The 21,243-nt window shown below is 38.5% G+C and overlaps 1 protein-coding gene across 3 annotated transcripts in view; it reads left to right on the forward strand.

The window, feature by feature from the left end:
- Nucleotides 1–21,243, forward strand: part of LOC127660254 (ribosomal protein S6 kinase alpha-6) — a 90,004-nt gene that overhangs the window by 58,660 nt on the left and 10,101 nt on the right. For all 3 annotated transcript variants that reach the window (XM_052150392.1, XM_052150391.1, XM_052150390.1), the window contains 3 exons: nt 6,518–6,594; nt 6,688–6,805; nt 16,855–16,995. In XM_052150392.1, the coding sequence (XP_052006352.1) occupies nt 6,518–6,594; nt 6,688–6,805; nt 16,855–16,995 (336 nt within the window). The remainder of the gene's footprint in view (nt 1–6,517; nt 6,595–6,687; nt 6,806–16,854; nt 16,996–21,243) is intronic.

A 21,243-nucleotide genomic window follows, 5' to 3' on the forward strand; every position in this document is an offset into this window, starting at 1 on the left:
AAATGCCACGGCCTACCTGAGCATTGTTTCTGACCATGTCCATCCCTTTATGGCCACCATGTACCCATCCTCTGATGGCTACTTCCAGCAGGATAATGCACCATGTCACAAAGCTCGAATCATTTCAAGTTGGTTTCTTGAACATGACAATGAGTTCACTGTACTAAAATGGCCCCCACAGTCACCAGATCTCAACCCAATAGAGCATCTTTGGGATGTGGTGGAACGGGAGCTTCGTGCCCTGGATGTGCATCCCACAAATCTCCATCAACTGCAAGATGCTATCCTATCAATATGGGCCAACATTTCTAAAGAATGCTTTCAGCACCTTGTTGAATCAATGCCACGTAGATTTAAGGCAGTTCTGAAGGCGAAAGGGGGTCAAACACAGTATTAGTATGGTGTTCCTAATAATCCTTTAGGTGAGTGTGTATATATATATGATTGTTCATTACTGGGATTGTACATTATTGTTCATAGTGGTTGATTTTAGTAGATTTCCCCAGAAAGCTGTACCAGTAAATTTAAGAGGTTCAGAAGTTGAGATTGTTACAACTTACAAGTATTTGGGTGTATATCTGAACAACAAGCTCAACTGGTCTGATAATATGATGTATGTTTACAAGAAGGGTCAAAGTCGTATCCATTTGTTAAGACGACTGAGATCCTTTGGGGTACGTCAGGTACTACTAAAGATATTCTATGATTCTGTAGTCTCATCTGTGATTTTGTACTCTATCACATGTTGGGGAGGGGACTGTTGGAAAAGGAGAAGAATAAGTTAAACAAACTCATTAAGAAGGCAGGCTCTGTCGTGGGGTGTGTGTTACCCACTTTAGAGGAGATAGTGCAGGATAAAATGATTGGGAAACTTTCTCTTATGAATAATCATGACTGTCATCCTCTTAATGAAATATTTGGAGCATTTGTGAGTACCTACAGCTCAAGATTAATTCATCCACGCTGCTACAAAAAGAGCGCTTTTAGAAAGTCTTTTTATACCCAACTGTCAAGTATTAGATTTTATATAACCAGTGTTATATATCATCTTATAAGATGATATATAGATAATGGTCGTATATAATCATAATGCTTTGATGAAATTGATATTTGAGAACAAGACTTGTTATTGTTGTGTATGTTGTCTGTTGTTGTTGTTGCTTATTTATTAATTGTATTTTTGAGCTGTTGTGACATATAAATTTCCCCTTGGGGATTAATAAAGTAAATCAAATCAAATCAAATCAAATTATGTTACTAGGCTGCTATAGGGTGAATTGTACAGGATCTATGTGGGAGCTAGCACAGATTGCGAAGTAAAGCCTGGAATGTTTGTTGTGAGACTAGTAAGTGTCCTTTGGGGTTTGCTGTTTAGAGCAACATATGGGGTGGGGTCGGGGTGGGGTGGGTTGGAGTTAACTGGGTTCGTGGCTGATAAGCTACCACCTGCTGTATTTTCAGTTATTTTAGGTTCTTTTTTTAGTTTTTCTTTTCCTCGTTATTTTGCTACTCTGTTCATGTGCCTTTCTTTTTCTCATCGTGGCAACTCTTCTGATTCTCAGCTTACTATAACGGAGTGAGATGAAGGGCAATCTGAATTTAATTAGTTGGAATGTCAAGGGGCTAAATCACCAAGTGAAAAGAGGTAAAGTCTTCACCCACCTAAAGCGGCTCAGGGCTGGGATAGTTTTTCTTCAAGAAACCCACTTGCATGACTCTGACCAATGGCGTTTAGGTAAATGCTGGCGTGGACAACTTTTCCATTCTAATTTCAGGGGTAAGGCTAGGGGCACAGCTATCCTTATTGATAGTAACATTCCTTTTGAGCCCTTTACAATAAGTCAGTCATCTTGGCCAACGTCTACGTGCCTAACATTGATGATGTACAATTCTTTAAGAGATTTTTTTTCTCAAATACCTGATCTCAATTCTCACTCTCTTATTCTGGGTGGGGATTTTAATTGTTATTTAGACCCAGTATTAGACCGTTCTTCCCCTAACCCTGCCACTCTTAGCAGATCTGCTGACCATATCAAATCATTTCTTGCTGATTATAGCCTCTCTGATCCGTACAGGTTTTTATACCCCACAGGAAGAGAATACTCATTCTTTTCTCATGTTCACCACACTTACACCCAAATAGATCATTTTTTTGTTGATAATTCATTAATGTCAGACCTTAAGTCATGCAGTTATGAAAGTATTGTTATCTCAGATCACGCTCCTCTGCTCCTTCAATTGGCTTTCTCTGATGCTGAGTGTACAAGAAGACAGTGGAGATTGGATCCATTGTTGCTCTCAGATGAGTTTTCTTACACATATCTCCACACATATAAAAAAAAATTGAGTATAAATAAAACACCGGATGTGTCCAATGCAACGATTTGGGAAGCCCTGAAAGCCTATTTGAGGGGTGAAATTATATCATTTGCAGCACACAAAAATAAGTGTTTAAAACAGAAACAAACTGAAATTGCTGATCATATTCTGAACATAGACAGACAATATGCTAATTCGCCCTCACCTGAACTTTACAAAGAACGTTTAAAACTCCAGACAGAATTCAACCTTCTTTCCTCTCGTCAAGTTGCCGACCAATTGCTGAGAAGCAGAAGTACTTTTTATGAGCATGGTGACAAGATTGGTAAACTCCTGGCCAATCAACTGCGCGGATTTAGGCATAGCCTTGAGGCACCTATTACTCAGAAGGAAATTATTGCAGCAATAACATCTATGCAATCAGGTAAATCTCCTGGCCCAGATGGACTTTCTTCTGACTTTTTTAAGAAATTTTCAGTTGAATTATCGCCTTTTTTTATGTTTAGTATTCTCAGACTCATTTGACTCTTCTCCCAAAGTTCCTATATCTTTTCCAATGTCTTCCCATTTTTCTCCCCAAATCTATTTTCAGGCCCTTGACTCTTTAATGATAAATTATATTTGGAATGGTAAACACCCTTGGTTACGGAAAGCTTTGCTTCAAAGACCCAAACAAACAGGTGGAATGGCCCTCCCTAATTTCCAATACTACTACTGGGCTGCTAATATTCGTTCTTTAGTGTATTGGGTGCATTTTCACCTCAACGACTCAGCCCCAGTCTGGGTAACAATGGAGTCCAGCGCTATTAGCCATTTGTCTCTATCTGCCCTCTTAAGCGCCGCACTCCCACTCTCCTCTGCTATTCCTAATGGTTTTCCTGTGATTAAGCACTCTCTTCAAATTTGGACCCAATTTAGGAAGAATTTTGGACTTCAGATTTTTTCACTTCTCAGCCCAATTGCAGCTAATCATTTGTTTGCTCCCTCGATGGTGGATGGTGCATTTAAGATCTGGCATAAAAAAGGCTTAAAATGCATTGGCGATTTATTTATTAATGATCTATTTGCTAGTTTTTCTCAACTGACAAAAAACTTTGGTTTGTTAAAGATTAATTTTTTCAGATTTTTACAAATCAGGCATTATATACAGAAGTTGATTCCCTAATAAACCCCCAGCCAACCCTGTCGATATGTTTCTTTCTGTTAACCCCACATTAAAAGGCACAATTTTTTTTACAACCTTATTTCAAAGTTGCATAGCCCCTCATTAGCAGCTATAAGAACCATGTGAGAGCAGGACCTAGGTTCTGCCTTCACAGATCACATGTGGGATTCAGTCCTGGATCGGATACACTCTACCTCCATGTGTGCCCGACATGCTCTTGTGCAATTTAAAGTAGTACACCGTATTCACATATCTAAAACCAAACTACCTCGTATGTTCCCTGATGTGGACCCGACCTGTGATAGCTGTAAGTGCGCACCTGCGTCACTCTTTTACATGTACTGGACGTGTCCCACTTTGAATGAGTTCTGGACATCAGTGTTTCAAACGTTGTCTGAAGTACTTCAGCATCAGATTGAGCCAAACCCTTTTACTGGCATCTTTGGCATTGCTCCAAATTTGGGCTTGCCTAAAGGGAAGCTGAAAGTATTGGCCTTTGCCTCCTTATTAGCTCGTAGGGCTATCTTACTCAAGTGGAAAGATCCTGCTCCTCCTTCCCACTCACATTGGATTAGGGACATTATGTCCTGTATGAATTTAGAGAAAATACGGTACACCACCCAGGGATCTGAGAATAAATTTTACAAAATATGGTGCCCCTTCTTGACATTTTTTGAGAAACCAACTACAACAATATCAGAGTAGCTACCCTCTTTTCCTCTTTTTTTATTTTTATATATATATATATATATATATATATATATATATATATATATATATATATATATATATATATATATATATATATATATATATAATTATTATTATTTTTTTTTTCATTCTTACCCTTATACCGTTATGTACTACAATTTGGATGTGTGTTTTAAATCATCTCTAGTAGGATCTTTTAAATGCAGGCTTGTTTGTAATTGGATGGAAGGGTGGGTTATTGGCGGGGTATTTTCGGTTTAAAAAAGGGAAAATGTGTATATTTCATCATACAGTTATTGTTTTTGCAAAGTTGTCATTCAATAAAAAAACTTTGAACAAAAAAACATAACATAAACACACGAAAACTGCTGCGTGTGTATCACTCTCTGGTGTCCCTGGCTCCTCCTTTTATCTCTCTCACACTGATTGGGAAACTCTGCACAGGGCATCCATCCTCATGGCCCGGCCAACCCCTCCTCTTCACAACCTTGTTTTTGCACCATTGACATCTTATTCACAGTTCTTTCGGAACTTTTCTAAAATCTGCATTTACACTGCATCATTTAATTAAGACAGCATGCGCTTGCCGCTAGCGCAACACACAGACGTGACCTGAACCTTTATTTCCCCCACCAAAGCAGTTGAAGTCCACATTCTGGGAATACTTTGGGTTTGTTAAAGACCCACGAGAAACAATCTATGTTTCTAAGTTACGTCATTTGTAAGGTTTGTTCCAAAAATTGTTAGCTCAGGCAGAAAACTTCATATCGGAAGTATGGTTGATAAAATGCTTTTGACATACAGAAAATGGACAATGATACTGTAGACTGGTAAAACAGCAAAAATAAAAAATAATGCAAATTAATAATTGTTTATTTTTCCATGGGTATTTTTTTAATCAAACAAAGGCTACCAATTACTAAATCAACTACATATCTGAACAGTTAACATGGGCAGTAATTATGGCAAGTCATTAATTCTTCTGTTTGCTAAATTCAATTTCATAAATCTTCCAAAAATTCAAGGTAATTCAAACTTACTGGGTCGCTATGTCATTGTTGTGCAGCAGGTATCAGTGAAGACAGAGCTATGAATAAAGGGAATAGAAAGACCGTCCTTGATTTATGAATATAATATGCTTTGAATTCATAAAATGACAACAAATATAAAAGTAATAATTACACACGAAGCCTGTTTAATATTTTTTTATTTCTCATATTATCTGAACACTGTTGTGAATGAAGTGAGACCTCAAACAGCAGAACAAAATATATAATAAAACTGTTAATGGCACAATTAGAAGGGAGTGGAATCCCACTGCAGGCATTGAACCTGGAAAAAAAACAAATGATATAAGCAGTATTTCAGAAAAAATATTTGATAATTATTTTGAGCTCAATGACATCCGGTTACCAAATACAAAGGCCAGACACATTAACATCTCTTATGTCTTAATTTGAACAAAGAATCATTTGCATATAAAAAGTTTTAAACGCATATTTAGAAAGAAACATTAAGTTCTATAATTTAGCATGTGCTACAATGTGTTGTTGATGGTAACATACCTGCGGTGGCAATAATGCAGTCGTGTTCATCGATTGACCTTCCAGATGATTTTAGAGACTTGAATATCTTTCCTGGCTCATGTAAGCACTAACGTTGTGCATGAAGTGCACACTGACCTTCACTTTATCCATTCCTCACTTGTGGAATGACCTTCAAACCCCACCCTAGCAGCTGATCCTCTAGCCACTTTCAAGAAATCTAAAGACACATCTTTCATGAGTACCTGACCCAATCCTACTAATGCAAAAACTGTCGTCTTTTCTCTATTACATTTTTTTTTAAATTCTTTCTTGTTCACTACAGTCTCTCTCCTTCCTCTCCACTTGTGCTTCTCTGTGCAGTTTGCAACAGCACTTCTCTTATTACTGCCTCCTTAAAATGAAACCCTTCTATTTGTAAGAAGAAAAAGCACCTGCTAAATGAATAAATGTAAATGAAGTATTGAGGATATGAAAACATGTTTTGTTGGAAGGATCCAATTTAACAGTTACATTTATCTTCATATTCATCTTCTCATAACACCTTCGTGAAATATTATTCAAAATTTCTATATAAACATTCATTTTGTCACAATGTTTTGAATTTCTATATTTCTGTTGCTGGTACTGGAGAAACACAGTGCTTTGTTTACCGGTGTTTCCATCCATCATTGAGGTGGGGGCGTGTTTTACATAATCGAATACCATCAATGGTGCATCGCACATGCATGTTAGATTGAATTGCATTCTCTGATGTCTGATGCTTGCTGTGTTGTAGGTACTGATGCGGCAGGGTTATGACGCTGCCTGCGATATCTGGAGTCTGGGCGTTCTCCTCTACACCATGTTGGCAGGGTCAGTGTCTTATTGATGAGAGTTTATTTGTGTGATTTAAAAAAATGTTTGAGTGAAATATTAAGTCATATTTTTTAATTCATGTTTGTGTAGGTATACGCCATTTGCGAACGGTCCCAATGACACGCCAGAGGATATTTTGTTACGCATCGGCAGTGGAAAATTCTCTCTTAGTGGAGGAAACTGGGATTCAGTGTCGGACTCCTCAAAGGTAGCGGAGGAGACCCAAACTGTTGTGGAGCCGCACTTTCCAGAACATTATAAATTGATCTTTCGTCTTGTATTTGTAATTTATTGTATACAACAAGTCAAGTCAATTTTATTTGTATAGTGCCTTTCACAACACATATCGTTTCAAAGCAGCATTCCAAAAGAACAGGCATTAACAGAACATAAAACTGTTATGTCTATAATGTCTTAGAATCATCATTGAGTAGTTTGATAAAATATGATTGTGAATTGTGTTTAAAAATAAGTAATTAAATAATAATTGTATTTATAACCCCAGTGAGCAAGACAAAGGTGACTGTGGCAAGGAACACAAAACTCCATAAGATGTTGATTAATGGAGAAAAATAACCTTGGGAGAAACCAGACTCACTCTGGGGGCCAGTTCCCCTCTGGCTAACATCATGAATATAATGCCAATATGACTTATGTATAGTGCAAGTCCTGGTTTAAAATTATTAAACTAAGTGTTAAGGGTCAGTGTTTAAACAGATTTTGTAATGAACTGTAAGATGTATGACTAACGTCTTTGAAGTCCATCCTGGATTAACTGCAGAAGTTCACATAGGTGCAATTGTCCTTGTTAATTGGCTGATGAAGGGTTTTGTTGTCTATGTATTACATTTCAAGAGTGTAGTCCATCATTAGACCGATGTGATGCAGGCAGAGATCAGTGAGGTGCATCGCAGTTCAACCTGGCCTGTAATTTCAGTGAGGTCTATCCTAAATCCAAGGTTCAGGCAATGGCATATGAAGTATCCCATGTCTTATGGTTGGAGTTGGCATCAGTTCATCCTCTGAAGTCCATCATAATAGACTGGCTGGCACTGGCTGCTATTAATAATAATTGATCTATTGTCACACATTATACATACATTTCTGCATATATACAGTGACATTTTTTTTTCTACACATATCCCAGCTGAGCTGGGGTCAGAGTGCAGGGTCAGCTTTAATATGGCACCCCTGGAGCAGATGGGGGTCAAGGGCCCAACAGTGGTGTCTTGGCAGTGTTTGGGCTTGAACCCCCAACCTTCTGGTCCCAGTAACCCAGAGCCTTAACCGCTTAGCCACCACTGCCCAGTAAATTAATCATCGTCACACAGTGACACGTAGCAATGGAAGCCAACACGAAGCAGGAATGGAGCTATTCAATTTATTGCAGAGTTATAGATCATGATCGCTGTTTCTGGTTCTGGCAGATCTAACTATGGCAGCCTAATTGTTAGTTGAAGGATAAATTAGGTGTATGCCTGGCTAAATAGATGAGTCTTTAGTCTAGACTTGTACTCATTGAGTGTGTCTGCACCCTGAAAATTGTTAGGGAGACTATTCCATAGTCTAGGAGCCAAATATGAAAAGGATCTACCTCCTTTTGTGGATTTTTATATTCTAGGAACTAGGGTTGCAGCGGTATACCGGTTTCACTGTATACCACGGTTTGAAAATTGACGGTTATCATACCATGTACATTTGCTTATCTACGGTATTGAGAAAAAATGCAACTGGACTGAGAATCTCACATACGTGAAAATATCTGAGAGAAGTGTGGCGAGGGGGTCTGGCGTGTGTGTGTGTGTGTGTGTGTGTGTGTGTGTGTGTGTGTGTGTGTGTGTGTGTGTGTGTGTGTGTGTGTGTGTGTGTGTGTGTGTGTGTGTGTGTGTGTGAGTTAAAGCAGTGTTTCTCAACTGGTCTATTCGGACTGGGTCATGGACAGCAAGGAAAGAGCAATGCCATGGTTCTCTTGGCGGCCACCCAAGTGATTTTTTATTTGATTTGATTTATTTTGGATTTGACAGACAACATAATCCAAAGGATAACATGGATAACACTTATTTCCAACATGGTCCTTGGTGTTAGGACATTTAACACAAAACGAATACCTATTGCAAGACAAAGACAAAAACATGTAGCACAAAATCATCCAAAGTTCAAAAACATTCTAAAATCATAAATCACATAAAATAATCAGTCTACTCAAATTAAAAAGATTGGCTACTCTATTCCATAAAAAAGCCTTAACCTGATGTCTAAAAGCCCCTCTAGTATTTACATTTTTGAGGGAAAGCGGTAAATTATTCCACAATATTATACCTGTATAAAAAAAAAGTACTTCTGGCTGTATTATTAACTCTGGGCACTTTACAAGAACGGACACTGGCCCTAGTATTATGATTGTGCTGTGAATTAACCATTTTTATCTGGGAGTATAAATATTTGGGAGCAGAGCCATTAATGACATTATACATATGATTCAACTTTAACTGCTCCACTCTAACATGTACTGGCAGCAGTCCTACACTTTTAAAAGCATCTCTACCAATATGGGTCCGGGGGGGGGGTGCATTTAACAGGTAGCGGATAACATTATTTTGCATCACTTGCAGTCTGTTTTTAAGTTTAACTGATAATCCACAGTACCAAGCAGAACATGCATAATCGAAATGACATTGAATCAATGATACAACCAGTCATTTCTTTAAAGAAAAATCGAAATGCCTTGTTCTGCGATACAAGAATTTCAATTTACCTGCACACTTGGAAAGTATTTTGTCAGCAATGGATTTACAAGATAATGACTGCTCTAATGTTAACCCCAAGTATGTAACACTTTTCTGAGACAGTATTTCAGTGCCATTGCATGTGACCTTAAGTACATTTGTTTTAGACAACTTCCTTTTTGTTCCAAATAAAATTGACTCAGTTTTTCCCAGATGTATTAAAAGCCTGTTGTCAATAAGCCACTTGCTAACACTATTTAATTCATTACCGAGAGTCTTCTCAATCTCACTGATATCATACCCAGAGACCAACAATGCAGAGTCATCAGCATATAAAAGCAGCTTACATTTCACTGCAGCTGGCATATCATTGATATAAACTAAAAATAGAATGGGGCCAAGGATTGAACCTTGAGGCACCCCACAAGTAATATCCTGAGGCTCTGATATGGTCCCCTCAACATCACAAACTTGAGTTCTTCCAGTGAGGTAAGAGGTGAACCATTTCACAGCAGTATTTCTGAAGCCTATACTTTGTAGCTTTGATAGTAATATTGCATGGTTTACAGTATCAAAGGCTTTTTGCAAATCAAGTATCATGCCCACATACTTTCCTTCATCAAAGTTTTGTCTAATATAATCACATAAATGAATAAGACAGGTTTCAGTAGAGTATGCTGCTCTAAGTATGCTGCTCCCGACTGAAGTTCATACAGTAGATTTTGTTTGACAAGATACTGTTCCACCTGCTCATACACCAGATGCTCAAACACCTTCGATATGGCTGACAGAATTGATACAGGCCTATAATTACCAACATCTGATCTACTATTTTTCTTAAAAAGGGGGACTACCCTAGCCCTTTTCATATCACTTGGAAAGATACCCTGACTTAAAGACAAATTCATTATATGGGTGAGTACCCTAGAAATTACATTGGCACTATCGCTCAAAAATCTGGACTGAATAAGGTCCTGTCCAGTAGCTTTGTTAGTTGACAATGTGGATAGACACAATCTCACCCTCTCCTCTTATAAAAACAAACATGTTACTCCTGATGCTTTTGAGATTGGCCCTGTATCAAAGGAATTTTCAAACGATGGGCCATATCTACCTGACACACTCGGCAACTTATCAACCAGACTGGCAGCAACTGTTGTAAAAAAGGTATTAAAAACACAAGCAACCTGCTGTTTGTCAGAAATCCTTTTATCCTCAATAACTAAACTAATATTACCAGACTTAGATTTAGATTTTTCTTTAACGCCCATATCACTAAGAACTTTCCATAGCTTTTTAGGCTGATGTAAGTTTGCCGTAATAGCATCGGCATAAAATTCAGACTTTGTTTTCTGTACCTTATAACTAGTCTGATTGTGAAAATATATATATTTATCGTAATCACAAGACAAAGTTGACCTCTTAAACTTTCTGAACCATTTATCACGTTGTCTAATGAGATCCAGAATGTCAGAAGTCATCCAAATTGCACTTCTCTGTTTAATTCTGGTCTCCTTCATTGGTGCAACATTATCAAGAGCAGCTAAAAAGTGCTGTTTAAACAAAGACCAAGCCCCATCAACATCATTGCTTCCTAAAACATTTGACCAATCCCTCCTGGAAAGCCTTTCTTTAAAATCCTCAGTTGTATAATGTTTTGTGCATCTGTACCTAATTGAACTATGGTTACCAGTCTTCAATTGTGATTTAGATATTTTGCGAGTGCAAAAAGTGACGTTATGATCACTCAAAGCAATATCAAGGACGCCTGAGTGAGAAATATTTTCACGTTCTGAAACTAATATTAAGTCCAATAGGGTTTGACTGTTGACAGACACTCTAGTAGGTTCAGTGATTAACTGTTGTAGGCCAGACACCTTACAAAAAGTTGAAAGAGATTCTTTCAAACTACTAGTACGAGGCTGTAGTACATTTGTGTTAAAATCACCCATAATGATACATTCATTCTCCATACATACATTACTCCTACAAAAACCATTTCAAAGAACTTATAAAAATCTGTTTAGCTTAGGAGGTCTATAACAAATGCAAATAATAATGGGCTTAGTTTTAGGAAGCAACAGTTCAATCCATGCAGACTCCAAACCCTCCACATGGAGATCAGTCCGCGGGTTATATGTCAAATCATTCCTTATAAATAGGCACACTCCTCCTCCGTTTCTGCTCCGATCGTGCCTGTAGATGGAGTAACCCGTAAGCTCAACTTCAACATCCTGTATTGATCCATCAAGCCAGGTTTCCGACACGGCAATCACCACAGCCTTAGAGGTACTTGCAAGTTGACTGACCTCCTCAAGTTTAGGCAGCAAGCTCCTTGCATTAATATGAATAAAATGAAGCCCTTTCCGACTAAAAACAGCCTCACAGTCATTCCTTGCATCAACCAAACTGTCCCCAGAACAATGCATTGTCTCCTCCAGACAATCAGTGACGTTCGCGTGACACATTTCATTCATACAACACCTGTTGCATGCTAACGGAATGTCAGAATTACTCTCTACGGCCAGTTCATAGATTTTAGATGCAATATTTCCACATTTTATGTGAACAAAAGCATCACAAGTCACATGCGACAGCTTTAGCGTTTATCCTCACAGCCTTACCGCAGTTAGGACAGTCACTGCAACGTCTCGTTTCATTTGCAAGTTGTTTGGTCCCGGACACTGATGAATATCTCCGGCGAGCAGCAGACAAATGGATAATATTGTGCCGAAAGCGTCAGCCTGTTGCCTTCCACGAGCTCTGTTTCTGTCAGCGACATGGGTCTGCGTGATGATTACAGCAGCACTACCATATCAAAAAGTTTATTATCTGTATTCACAGAAGATCCCGTAAATATGCGCTATTTCCATTATACTCGCAACGATGTTCAAATCTAAATCCTAAAACATTCAAAAACAACATATAAACTAAAATTGCGACCAGAGCTCCACAAGCACCTGACGCCATCTTGCCAGACCTTCTAATTGAGTGATAGACTATTTAGGCCTGCCGATGTAGATTTAATGATAATCTCGCAAACAGTTAAAGCAGACATGGGCAACATATGGCCCGCGGGCTGGATCAGGCCCTACACATTGTTTAATGTGGCCCGTGGTCCGTGGTTAACGTGGCTTATTTATCATAAAAGCGTTTTTATTTTTCATTGGATATTTCAGTTAACTTGCATCTCCACAAGCGTTTAACATGCTCGGGGTTGCCAGATAAGAGACGAAACACCCCCGTTTTGAGATTTATACTTGCGCAAAATGGAAATATTCCGCCTAATGTTATACTTATTTTGTGCAATCTGGCAACCATGCACGTCTCGCTTTCTCCTTTGAACAAACTTGCCGATCTGTAGTGCAATATTCTGCTCATGGAAAAGTGTTATACGGCTACTCTGTGTCCATTCTTGAGGCTGCTTGTGATGTTTGGTGCTACATTGCAGGTAAATCTTCTCAGTGATTAAATTCAATATAAAAGTAGATCTCTGCATCATTGACACATGGAGGGGTAATCATTGACATGCGAGCAAGCCAGAGACGGATATGTATTTTTTATTTGTGCAATTTAGAAATGTTGAAGTTCCTTCGCACCTGTATGTTAATCTAACTCTTGCAGTAATCATTTATCATATTCATGCAGTTGTGTAATTCAGTTGTGTGTTGAAAGTCAATCCATCAAGGAGACCCGCATTATGAATCTTTTAGCAAAAAAACGGGTAAAGTTTTAGGAAAAAAAAATAAAAAAACTCACTCACTTTGTGACAAAAATTAAAAGTTCTATAAAAAAAAAATATTATTATTAAAACGGAATAATAAATTAACAGGGAAGTAGAGATGGCAAAATAAATTTATAATCTCCGCCTTTATTCCGTTTTTTAATTCCTAATAGAAAAGTATATACCTTTTGTAGAGCAATATAATACTTTAGGCAATTGCAGAATAGTCTCACTAGTCACCGATACACTTCAGAAAATTGAGTACACAACTATTTCTGGGCTTAAAAGATACAAAAACCAAATCAATGCAGAACATTGTATCTCAAAAGCAATACAATGTGGCCCCCTATGCACTACTTTAAGCCTGATGTGGCCCCTTTACCAAAATAGTTAAAAATATTAATAATTACACACATCACCTTTACAAATTTATTTCAGGATTTTACATGAGTAAAAGAAACTTGTATTTTGACAAAATGTTATAGTTTCATATGAAATAATCTAAAGGTAGAATCTATTAGACCTCATTTTATATCAACAGTGGCAGTTTTAGTTAAAGTTTCAAGATGATTCAGCTAGTATTTCCATCCATCCATCTTCAACTGCTTATCCGAAGTCGGGTCGCGGGGGCAGCTGCTCCAGCAAGGGGCCCCAAACTTCCCTATCCCGAGCCACATTAACCAGCTCTGCCTGGGGGACCCTGAGGCGTTCCTAGGCCAGTGTGGAGATGTAATCTCTCCACCTAATCCTGGGTCTTCCCCGAGGCCTCCTCCCAGCTGGACGTGCCTGAAACACCTCCCTAGGGAGGCAGCCAGGGGGCATCCTTACCAGATGCCCAAACCACCTCAACTGACTCCTTTCGACGCAAAGGAGCAGCGGCTCTACTCCGCTGTCTAAGGGAGAAGCCCGCCACCCTTCTGAGGAAGCCCATTTAGGCTGCTTGTACTCGTGACCTAGTTCTTTCGGTCATGACCCAGCCCTCATGACCATAGGTGAGGGTAGGAACAAAAATTGACCGGTAGATCGAGAGCTTTGCCTTTCGGCTCAGCTCTCTCTTCGTGACAACGGTGCGATAGAGCGAGTGCAATACCGCCCCCGCTGCCCCGATTCTCCGGCCAAACTCCCGCCCCATTGTCCCCTCACTCGTGAACAAGACCCCGAGGTATTTGAACTCCTTCACTTGGTGCAATACCTCCTTCCCTACCTGGAGTACGCACTCCATCGGTTTCCTGCTGAGATTTTACATAAATACTTTAATTTATTATTACTATTATTTAAGACTAGCACACTGACCTAACCACAGTAATGAGGAGCCTTTCCTTCTGTGTAATATGTGTATAAATATGTAATATTAGGTAACAAACGGGATAATAATGGGCTCATATAAATAAATATGCTCTTCAATTTTTAAAAGGGGGGAGAGACAACTTCCTGTAGATTTTGTTGTTGACATCAACAAAAATAATGACACTTGATGCATGTCCTTGTACTGGAAAACCATGAACAAAACTATGCCACATAAAAGGAAATTCGACCCAGGATACATTAAATACAGGTTATGTTTGATCTGACAGGTCAACACTTGATGTCCAATGTAAAATCTGAAGCAAAACCAGTTGAGAAGCACTAAGTTATAGTTACAGACAGGAGCAGGCTGGCCTCGCTGTCACGCACCTACAGTATACGTTAACTGTTAATAATCATAGGACATTACTTTAAAAGCTCACACAGCTGATGTTATTTTTCATTTAGTAGTTCATTTAACATGCTAGGCTAACATGTAAACTAAGTTACATGATATTTTTTATCATGTTTATAATTCTATTTATTATAATTCTGTTAGCTTTCTTATTTTTTATATTTATTTATTTTCAAAAGGGAGACTTTTTTTACACATATGTACCAAGAGTGTATACCGCATCATTCTTCAATAAAATAAAGTGTTTGCTCAAAAGTAAATAAATAAATAAAAAATCTCATACCGTTGCAACCCTAATAGGAACTATTAACAGACCAGAATGTTGTGATCGTAATGAACGTGATGGAATGTAGTGTGGTAGAAGGTCACTTAAGTACTGTGGAGACCATTCAAAGTTTTGTACATAGTTAACAGAATTTTAAAAGTAATACGGAATTTAACAGGTAGCCAATGTAACGATGATAAAATATGGCTAATGTGATCATATTTCTTGGTTCTCGTCAGCACTCTGGCTGCTGCATTTTTAACCAATTTAAGTTTATTTATTGATCTTGCTGGATATCCTCCCAGTATTGTATTATCTAGTCCTGAGGTCATGAACGCATGAATTAGTGTTTCGGCATCAGCAACAGAGAGCATGTGTCGTAATTTAGCAATATTTCTTAGGTGGAAGAATGCTGTTCTACAAACATTGGCAATTTGATTTTCAAAGGACAGATTGGTATCAAATATTACACCTAAGTTCTTCGCTGTTGAAGATGATGTAACAGTACATCGAGAGTCAAATAATATTTTAGCACCTTATTTTTAGAGGTTTTTGGTCCAATAATTAGTACCTCTGTTTTGTTGGATTTGAGTAGAAGGAACACAAGCTCAGAGGACTGTGTTCATTTAAGAAATCGTTCACCCCAAAATAACATGTCACTCCAAATTTGATGACTAAGGGATTTTTGTGGAACACAAAGGAGATGTTTGATAGAAATACTTATTTCTTAAAATCTTCCCTTCCACTGCAGCTCTTAAAGTGATAATTCACCCAAAAATGAAATTCTCTCAAGATTGACTTATCTTTAAGCCATCCCAGATGTGTATGTCTTTCCATCTTCAGCAGAACCAAAATGAAGATTTTTATAAGCACATTTCAGCTCTGTATGTCCATACAATAGAATTATAAAGGTGCAATCAGTCTGCTGGCTATTTGATGGTCCAAAAGTCATATTTAAGCAGCATAAAAGTAATCCACATGACTGCAGTCGATCAATGAAAGCCTCTTGGAGCAAATCGATAGGTTTGTATAAATAATAAGTTGATAATTAAAACTTTATTAACTTTAAAATATCAGAACACTATAGAGGAATGAACGTCACACAAGAGTTAGGTCATTTCAAACAGCAACCTAAAGCAAAGATTTAAAGTTAAAAACATTTTAATTATCACCAGCCAATTGATTTGCTTCAGATGAAATTAATTGATCAACTGGAGTCATGTGGATTACGTTTATGGTCTAAATATGCCTTTTGAATTATCTAATGGCACCTATTTACTTTCATTGTATGGACATACAGAGATGAAATCATCCATCCATCCATCCATCTTCAACCGCTTATCCAATCAGCTTAATAAAATCTTAATTTCGGCTCCGCTGAAGAGGGAAAGACATACACATCTAGGATGGCTTAAAGGTGAGTCAGTCATGAGAGAATTTTCATTTTTGGTTGAACCAACCCTTTAAATCTCATTCACGCTGTCAATCTGCATTTGGTTTCGAGATGTACGAGAGCCAAAGTCATTCAGTTTCATGAAAAATTTCAAAATTTCTCCTTTTGTGTTCCATTGAAGAAAGAATGTCTTAAGGGTTTGGAATGACATGACAGTGAGTAAATGATGACATAATCTTTGTTTTTGCGCATTATGAAAATTTAAATTGGAAATTGAGGAATTTAAATTGAGTTTGTGTGGAGTGAATGGTTTGTCTTTTCACGAGCAGTTTAGACACTCCAAATTCTCTCTAACATTTTTAATAAACGCCAAATAAAACCAGTGTATGTCCAAAAGTTTTTCGAACAAATTATTGTGTGAGAATATTGACATTGAGTGTTTGTTTGCAGGATCTGTTGTCTCATATGCTGCATGTGGACCCTCATCAGAGATATTCAGCAGAACAGGTACTGAAACACTCATGGATCTCCTGCAGGGAGCAGAACCCTCACTTTCAGCTCACACGTCATGAAGCACCACATTTGGTCAAGGTACAGCACATGTCTATTGATTTAGATCAGGGGTGTCCAACTCCTTTTAGGTCGGATTGGACCAAAACGTGTCCTAACTAGTGATTTATTTTGTTTTTGTTTCATGTTAATCTGAGTTGTTGTCCTAACCGACCACGACAGGACATATTATCAATCGCTTTGTTTTTGTTTTATTTCTGTTGTCTTGTGCCGAGCAACTCCAAGAAATTAATACTAGCTGATTTCTTTATTAAGTAAACATTTTTTTAAGTTCTCAAGCAGTGATTCAGGACAAGAAGTACATGAACAACAATGAAACTTATTTCAAGCAATCAAACGAATAAAGACAATAGAACAAATATACACACAGTATTAAAGTTAGGGATACTCCAGAAACACAGGTATATTTTGGACATTTTTAATTGTAGTATTGACTAGGTGCTGAGGTACTGTTACTTTTGACATCCCTACTGAAGATTTAAATATTAAATATCTTCTGATTGGCTGTGATTGTGTCACATCACACAGCAGTTTCACGCAGCAGGTGCTCCACAGACAAATTTCTGGAAAACTTTCACATTGCATCTGGTTGGTTCACAGAGTTAATGTCACTTGATGAGGGATGGTGCATGCACAATACATGCTCAAATGTCTAGATTGAAGTAAAAAAAAAAAAAAAAAAAGGTAGTACTTTTCCTAATTTCACTCACAGGAGGCCTTTACATTAACATAGGAAATTGATAATGAGGGAATGTAAATCAAACAACATTAGTGACATTAAAAAAGAGCAAAGCACTCACTGCTGTTGGCTGGATTATTTTAGCTATCGAAAGCTACAGCTTATTTTAATTACATCTTAAAATAATTCCAGTAGAGACTTGGCAACTGTTGTGAAATTCACTTATTTTTCCCAAATATTTTTTTGTATTTGTCCCTATTGTCATTATTGCCATGAGCGACTCAAACCAGTACAAACCTAACAATGAATACATTTACATGGACATCAGAAAGCGGCTTAATACGAGAAAGCAGCATTCCCGTTTACATGCACTGTATAAGTGGCTCTTTACTCTCGTTACACGCCCAGGTAGACTTTGTTTTTGTGCCTTACGGATCAGTTTGCAGTCGACCACGTTGCCTTTGTTAGTATACTCTTCTCACCGTGATCAAATTCTCTTCTCACCGTGATCAAATTCTCTTCTGACCACAAGCAAATACTAACGTGTTTGACGCATGCCCACTACAACTTCTTTGTGCTACTCTTTTAGTACGGTCAGTAGCAGGTGCATGCATCAGCGATGTGCACGGATCAAGAAAATCTAGGCGGAGCGCAGTCAAGCTGTGCTGATGATGCAATTTGCATCTCACACATACAGTGCGTGGAGCGATCCGCAATGCAGCCTCCCGCAATCAGAGGCGGACAGAGTACACAGCTTCATTACTTGAGTAAAAGTACAGATACCCCTTGCAAAATTTTACTCAAGTACAAGTAAAAGTACTACAGTCAGATGTCTACTTAAGTAACTTGTCTTACTAAAGTACTTGTTTTTAAAAGTACTTGAGTATCAAGAGTACAAGAGTAGATTTTCTAAATATTGCATTACTAGTCTACTGCCACAGTGCTTACATTTATGCACAGAAACGTCCTACATGGAGTTATGAAAAATGTTAATACCTTGGAGAATGTAAAAGGAATTGAAAGTAAAATAAAGTCATTTTCATCTTTTTACCATGTTGCTTTATTTAACATTTATCACTTGTAACGGCCGCAGAGACGGCCCACAAGGCAATAGCACAATGGCAACGCTCTGACAATTCTCTGCTAGAGTTTTAATGGATTTTTTGTACCCACATTTGAACCTGACCGTGTTATACACGCAGCATAGAGCAAAGAAGAGAAAATAATAATGATTAAAGAAAATCAGCTAATCAGCTGTGTTTAGGTCAGCGTACAAAGAAGGAAAAATAAAATTCAGCTCATTTGAGTGACAGTATTAAGCCCCTTCCTCTCACATTGACATACAGGCAAAGGCAGGAGAAAATACTTTCAGCTGAATAACACCATTCTCTCACACACAATCTATGTGTGACAACTGTGTGTGTGTGTGTGTGTGTGTGTGTACTGTACTTCAGTTCAATCAAATGTCATGAAGTCCTTGTTCAACTTGAGAAGTTGGTTCTCAAAATTCTGTGAATGAATTGATCCCCTTCTTGGGGTGAAAAGTAAACCTGCTTTGCTAAAAAGCCTTTCACACGCTGCTGAAGCTGGCAGGGCTGTGTTGAGCTTTAGTGAGAGGTTACGCACAGCTGGATAGGGGGCCAGTGTATTCACTCCTTCAGCTGTAGCGGCTAGGTATACATCAAGTTGCTTACTTATCTCATGGGAATGCGTCTGCTTGACATTGGAGAAGTCATCTTCATCAGAAGAGGTTGATGTGGTATCAGGAGACCGAAGACCTTCATCGTGTTCTGGCAGATGTTCCTTGATGTAACTAAGGCCTTGATTAGAAACACAGAATCACACCAACAAACACATATTTTTGTTATTATTACTCTGTAATTAAACAACTGCATAGAATCATTGTTGGATGTAAAGGTTTTTGAAAAAACAAGAAAACAAACAAACAAAAAATAAAATTTTCCTTACCAAGCTGTAGGACTGTGTCATTGCTGGTCCAGGAGGTTTTGAACCTTGGAACGAGAATGGCTGCTGCAATTAGCTCTGGCTCTGATATCATGCTCTCAAACCGCTTCCTCAAACCTTCAAGAAGAGCATCAACAAGTGGCTTGCAAAATCTGAGTGACGGTCTGGACTTTTCAAGCTTGGTTGTGAGGGTGGTGATTGTCGGGAGCAGCCAGCCCATCTGAATGTTGACTTCTCCTTGTAGTACGTTCAAGGACTTCGCAACTGGACTCATGGTGGTGACATATTCCCCTAAAAAGGCTATGTCAGCGGACTGTACCTAATAGAAACAGAAGAAAATAAACAAACACATATTTCAACAAAATGTATACAGAACCACTGTGCAATGCTGGACGTTTATTTATTTGTTTATGTACCTACAGCAGATAATGTGGTAAGCATTAACAAAATAAGAACACAATTATACATTAACATAAGCTACTTACATTGGAACATTGAGTGCAGCACAGACCATTCTCACAGACCCCTCTCCTTGGTCTCTAATGATTCTGACCACACGTTCCACGGCCATGAAAGAGGAGTTCCATCGAGTTGAATTAGGCTGTACAAAGTGAAGCTTACAGTGTTTCTCTATAAGCTCTGCATTTTGAGGAGACCTTGATGCTTTATTCCAGAGTGCCTGACACTTTGAAAAGGCTGATCTGGACAATTTCTTGTGAGCTTCTGTCTTATTAGCCCGATCAACATCGACTGTGGAAACTAAATTTAGTAAGTGGCATGCACACCGATGATGTTTCGGCAGCTGATACTGAAGCCCATCATCTTCCTCCAGAATGGCTTCCACATCCATGAATTCCACCTCCTCTTCATCATCAGATGCATCACAATCTTCTCCTACTACTTCTTCTTCGATTGTGCCTTCTGCAACTAACTCTTCATTGTTATTTTCGTCCTGCTGACCAAAGACACGGCAGCTTTGACGAAATTCGACCCGTTGTCTGTTGTAGTTCTAACAACCTTTAGACTTATTTCATACTCTGCATGAATGTCGGTCAAAACAGCTGCCAAGGCATCGAATGTGTGGGAGCCCCTTAGTTGACGGCAAGCAAGGGCAACTGAAAGGCGTTCAAAACTGCAAGGATCGAGCCAGTGGGCTGTTACACCTAAAAAGCTCCTTCTCCTGGCCGTCCAACAATCAGTAGTGGTGGCAATGTATGGTACCTTTTTCATTTCGTTCTTGAGACGTTCTTTCATTTTAGATGTAGCTGAATCAATCTTGCGCCGCACAGTTGTGCGGGACATGACGGCACTACTCGGTTGTAATTCTACAATAAGGTCTTGGAAGGATGGTTTCTCAACCAGGGAGAAAGGCTGGAGACCTTGAACGATGGAGCGGAGGATAGCCCAATCAACCGTCTTCTGAGACACCTGCTTGGTCTCCAGCAGCTTCAGTTGCTTCGCCTTGAAGCCTGTTCCACCTTCTGATGGCCTCTTGCAGGCTGTTGAAGTCAGTTGACAGTATTCCTCCAGATGTGTCTCATGCCTTCTCTGTAAAACACAGTATAATATTTCAGTTTACATAAACTAATAAATATTGGAAAAGATACCCATCATGTAGTCTACAT

This window comes from Xyrauchen texanus, chromosome 19, assembly GCF_025860055.1.
Source record: "Xyrauchen texanus isolate HMW12.3.18 chromosome 19, RBS_HiC_50CHRs, whole genome shotgun sequence".
Classification (NCBI taxonomy): domain Eukaryota; kingdom Metazoa; phylum Chordata; class Actinopteri; order Cypriniformes; family Catostomidae; genus Xyrauchen; species Xyrauchen texanus.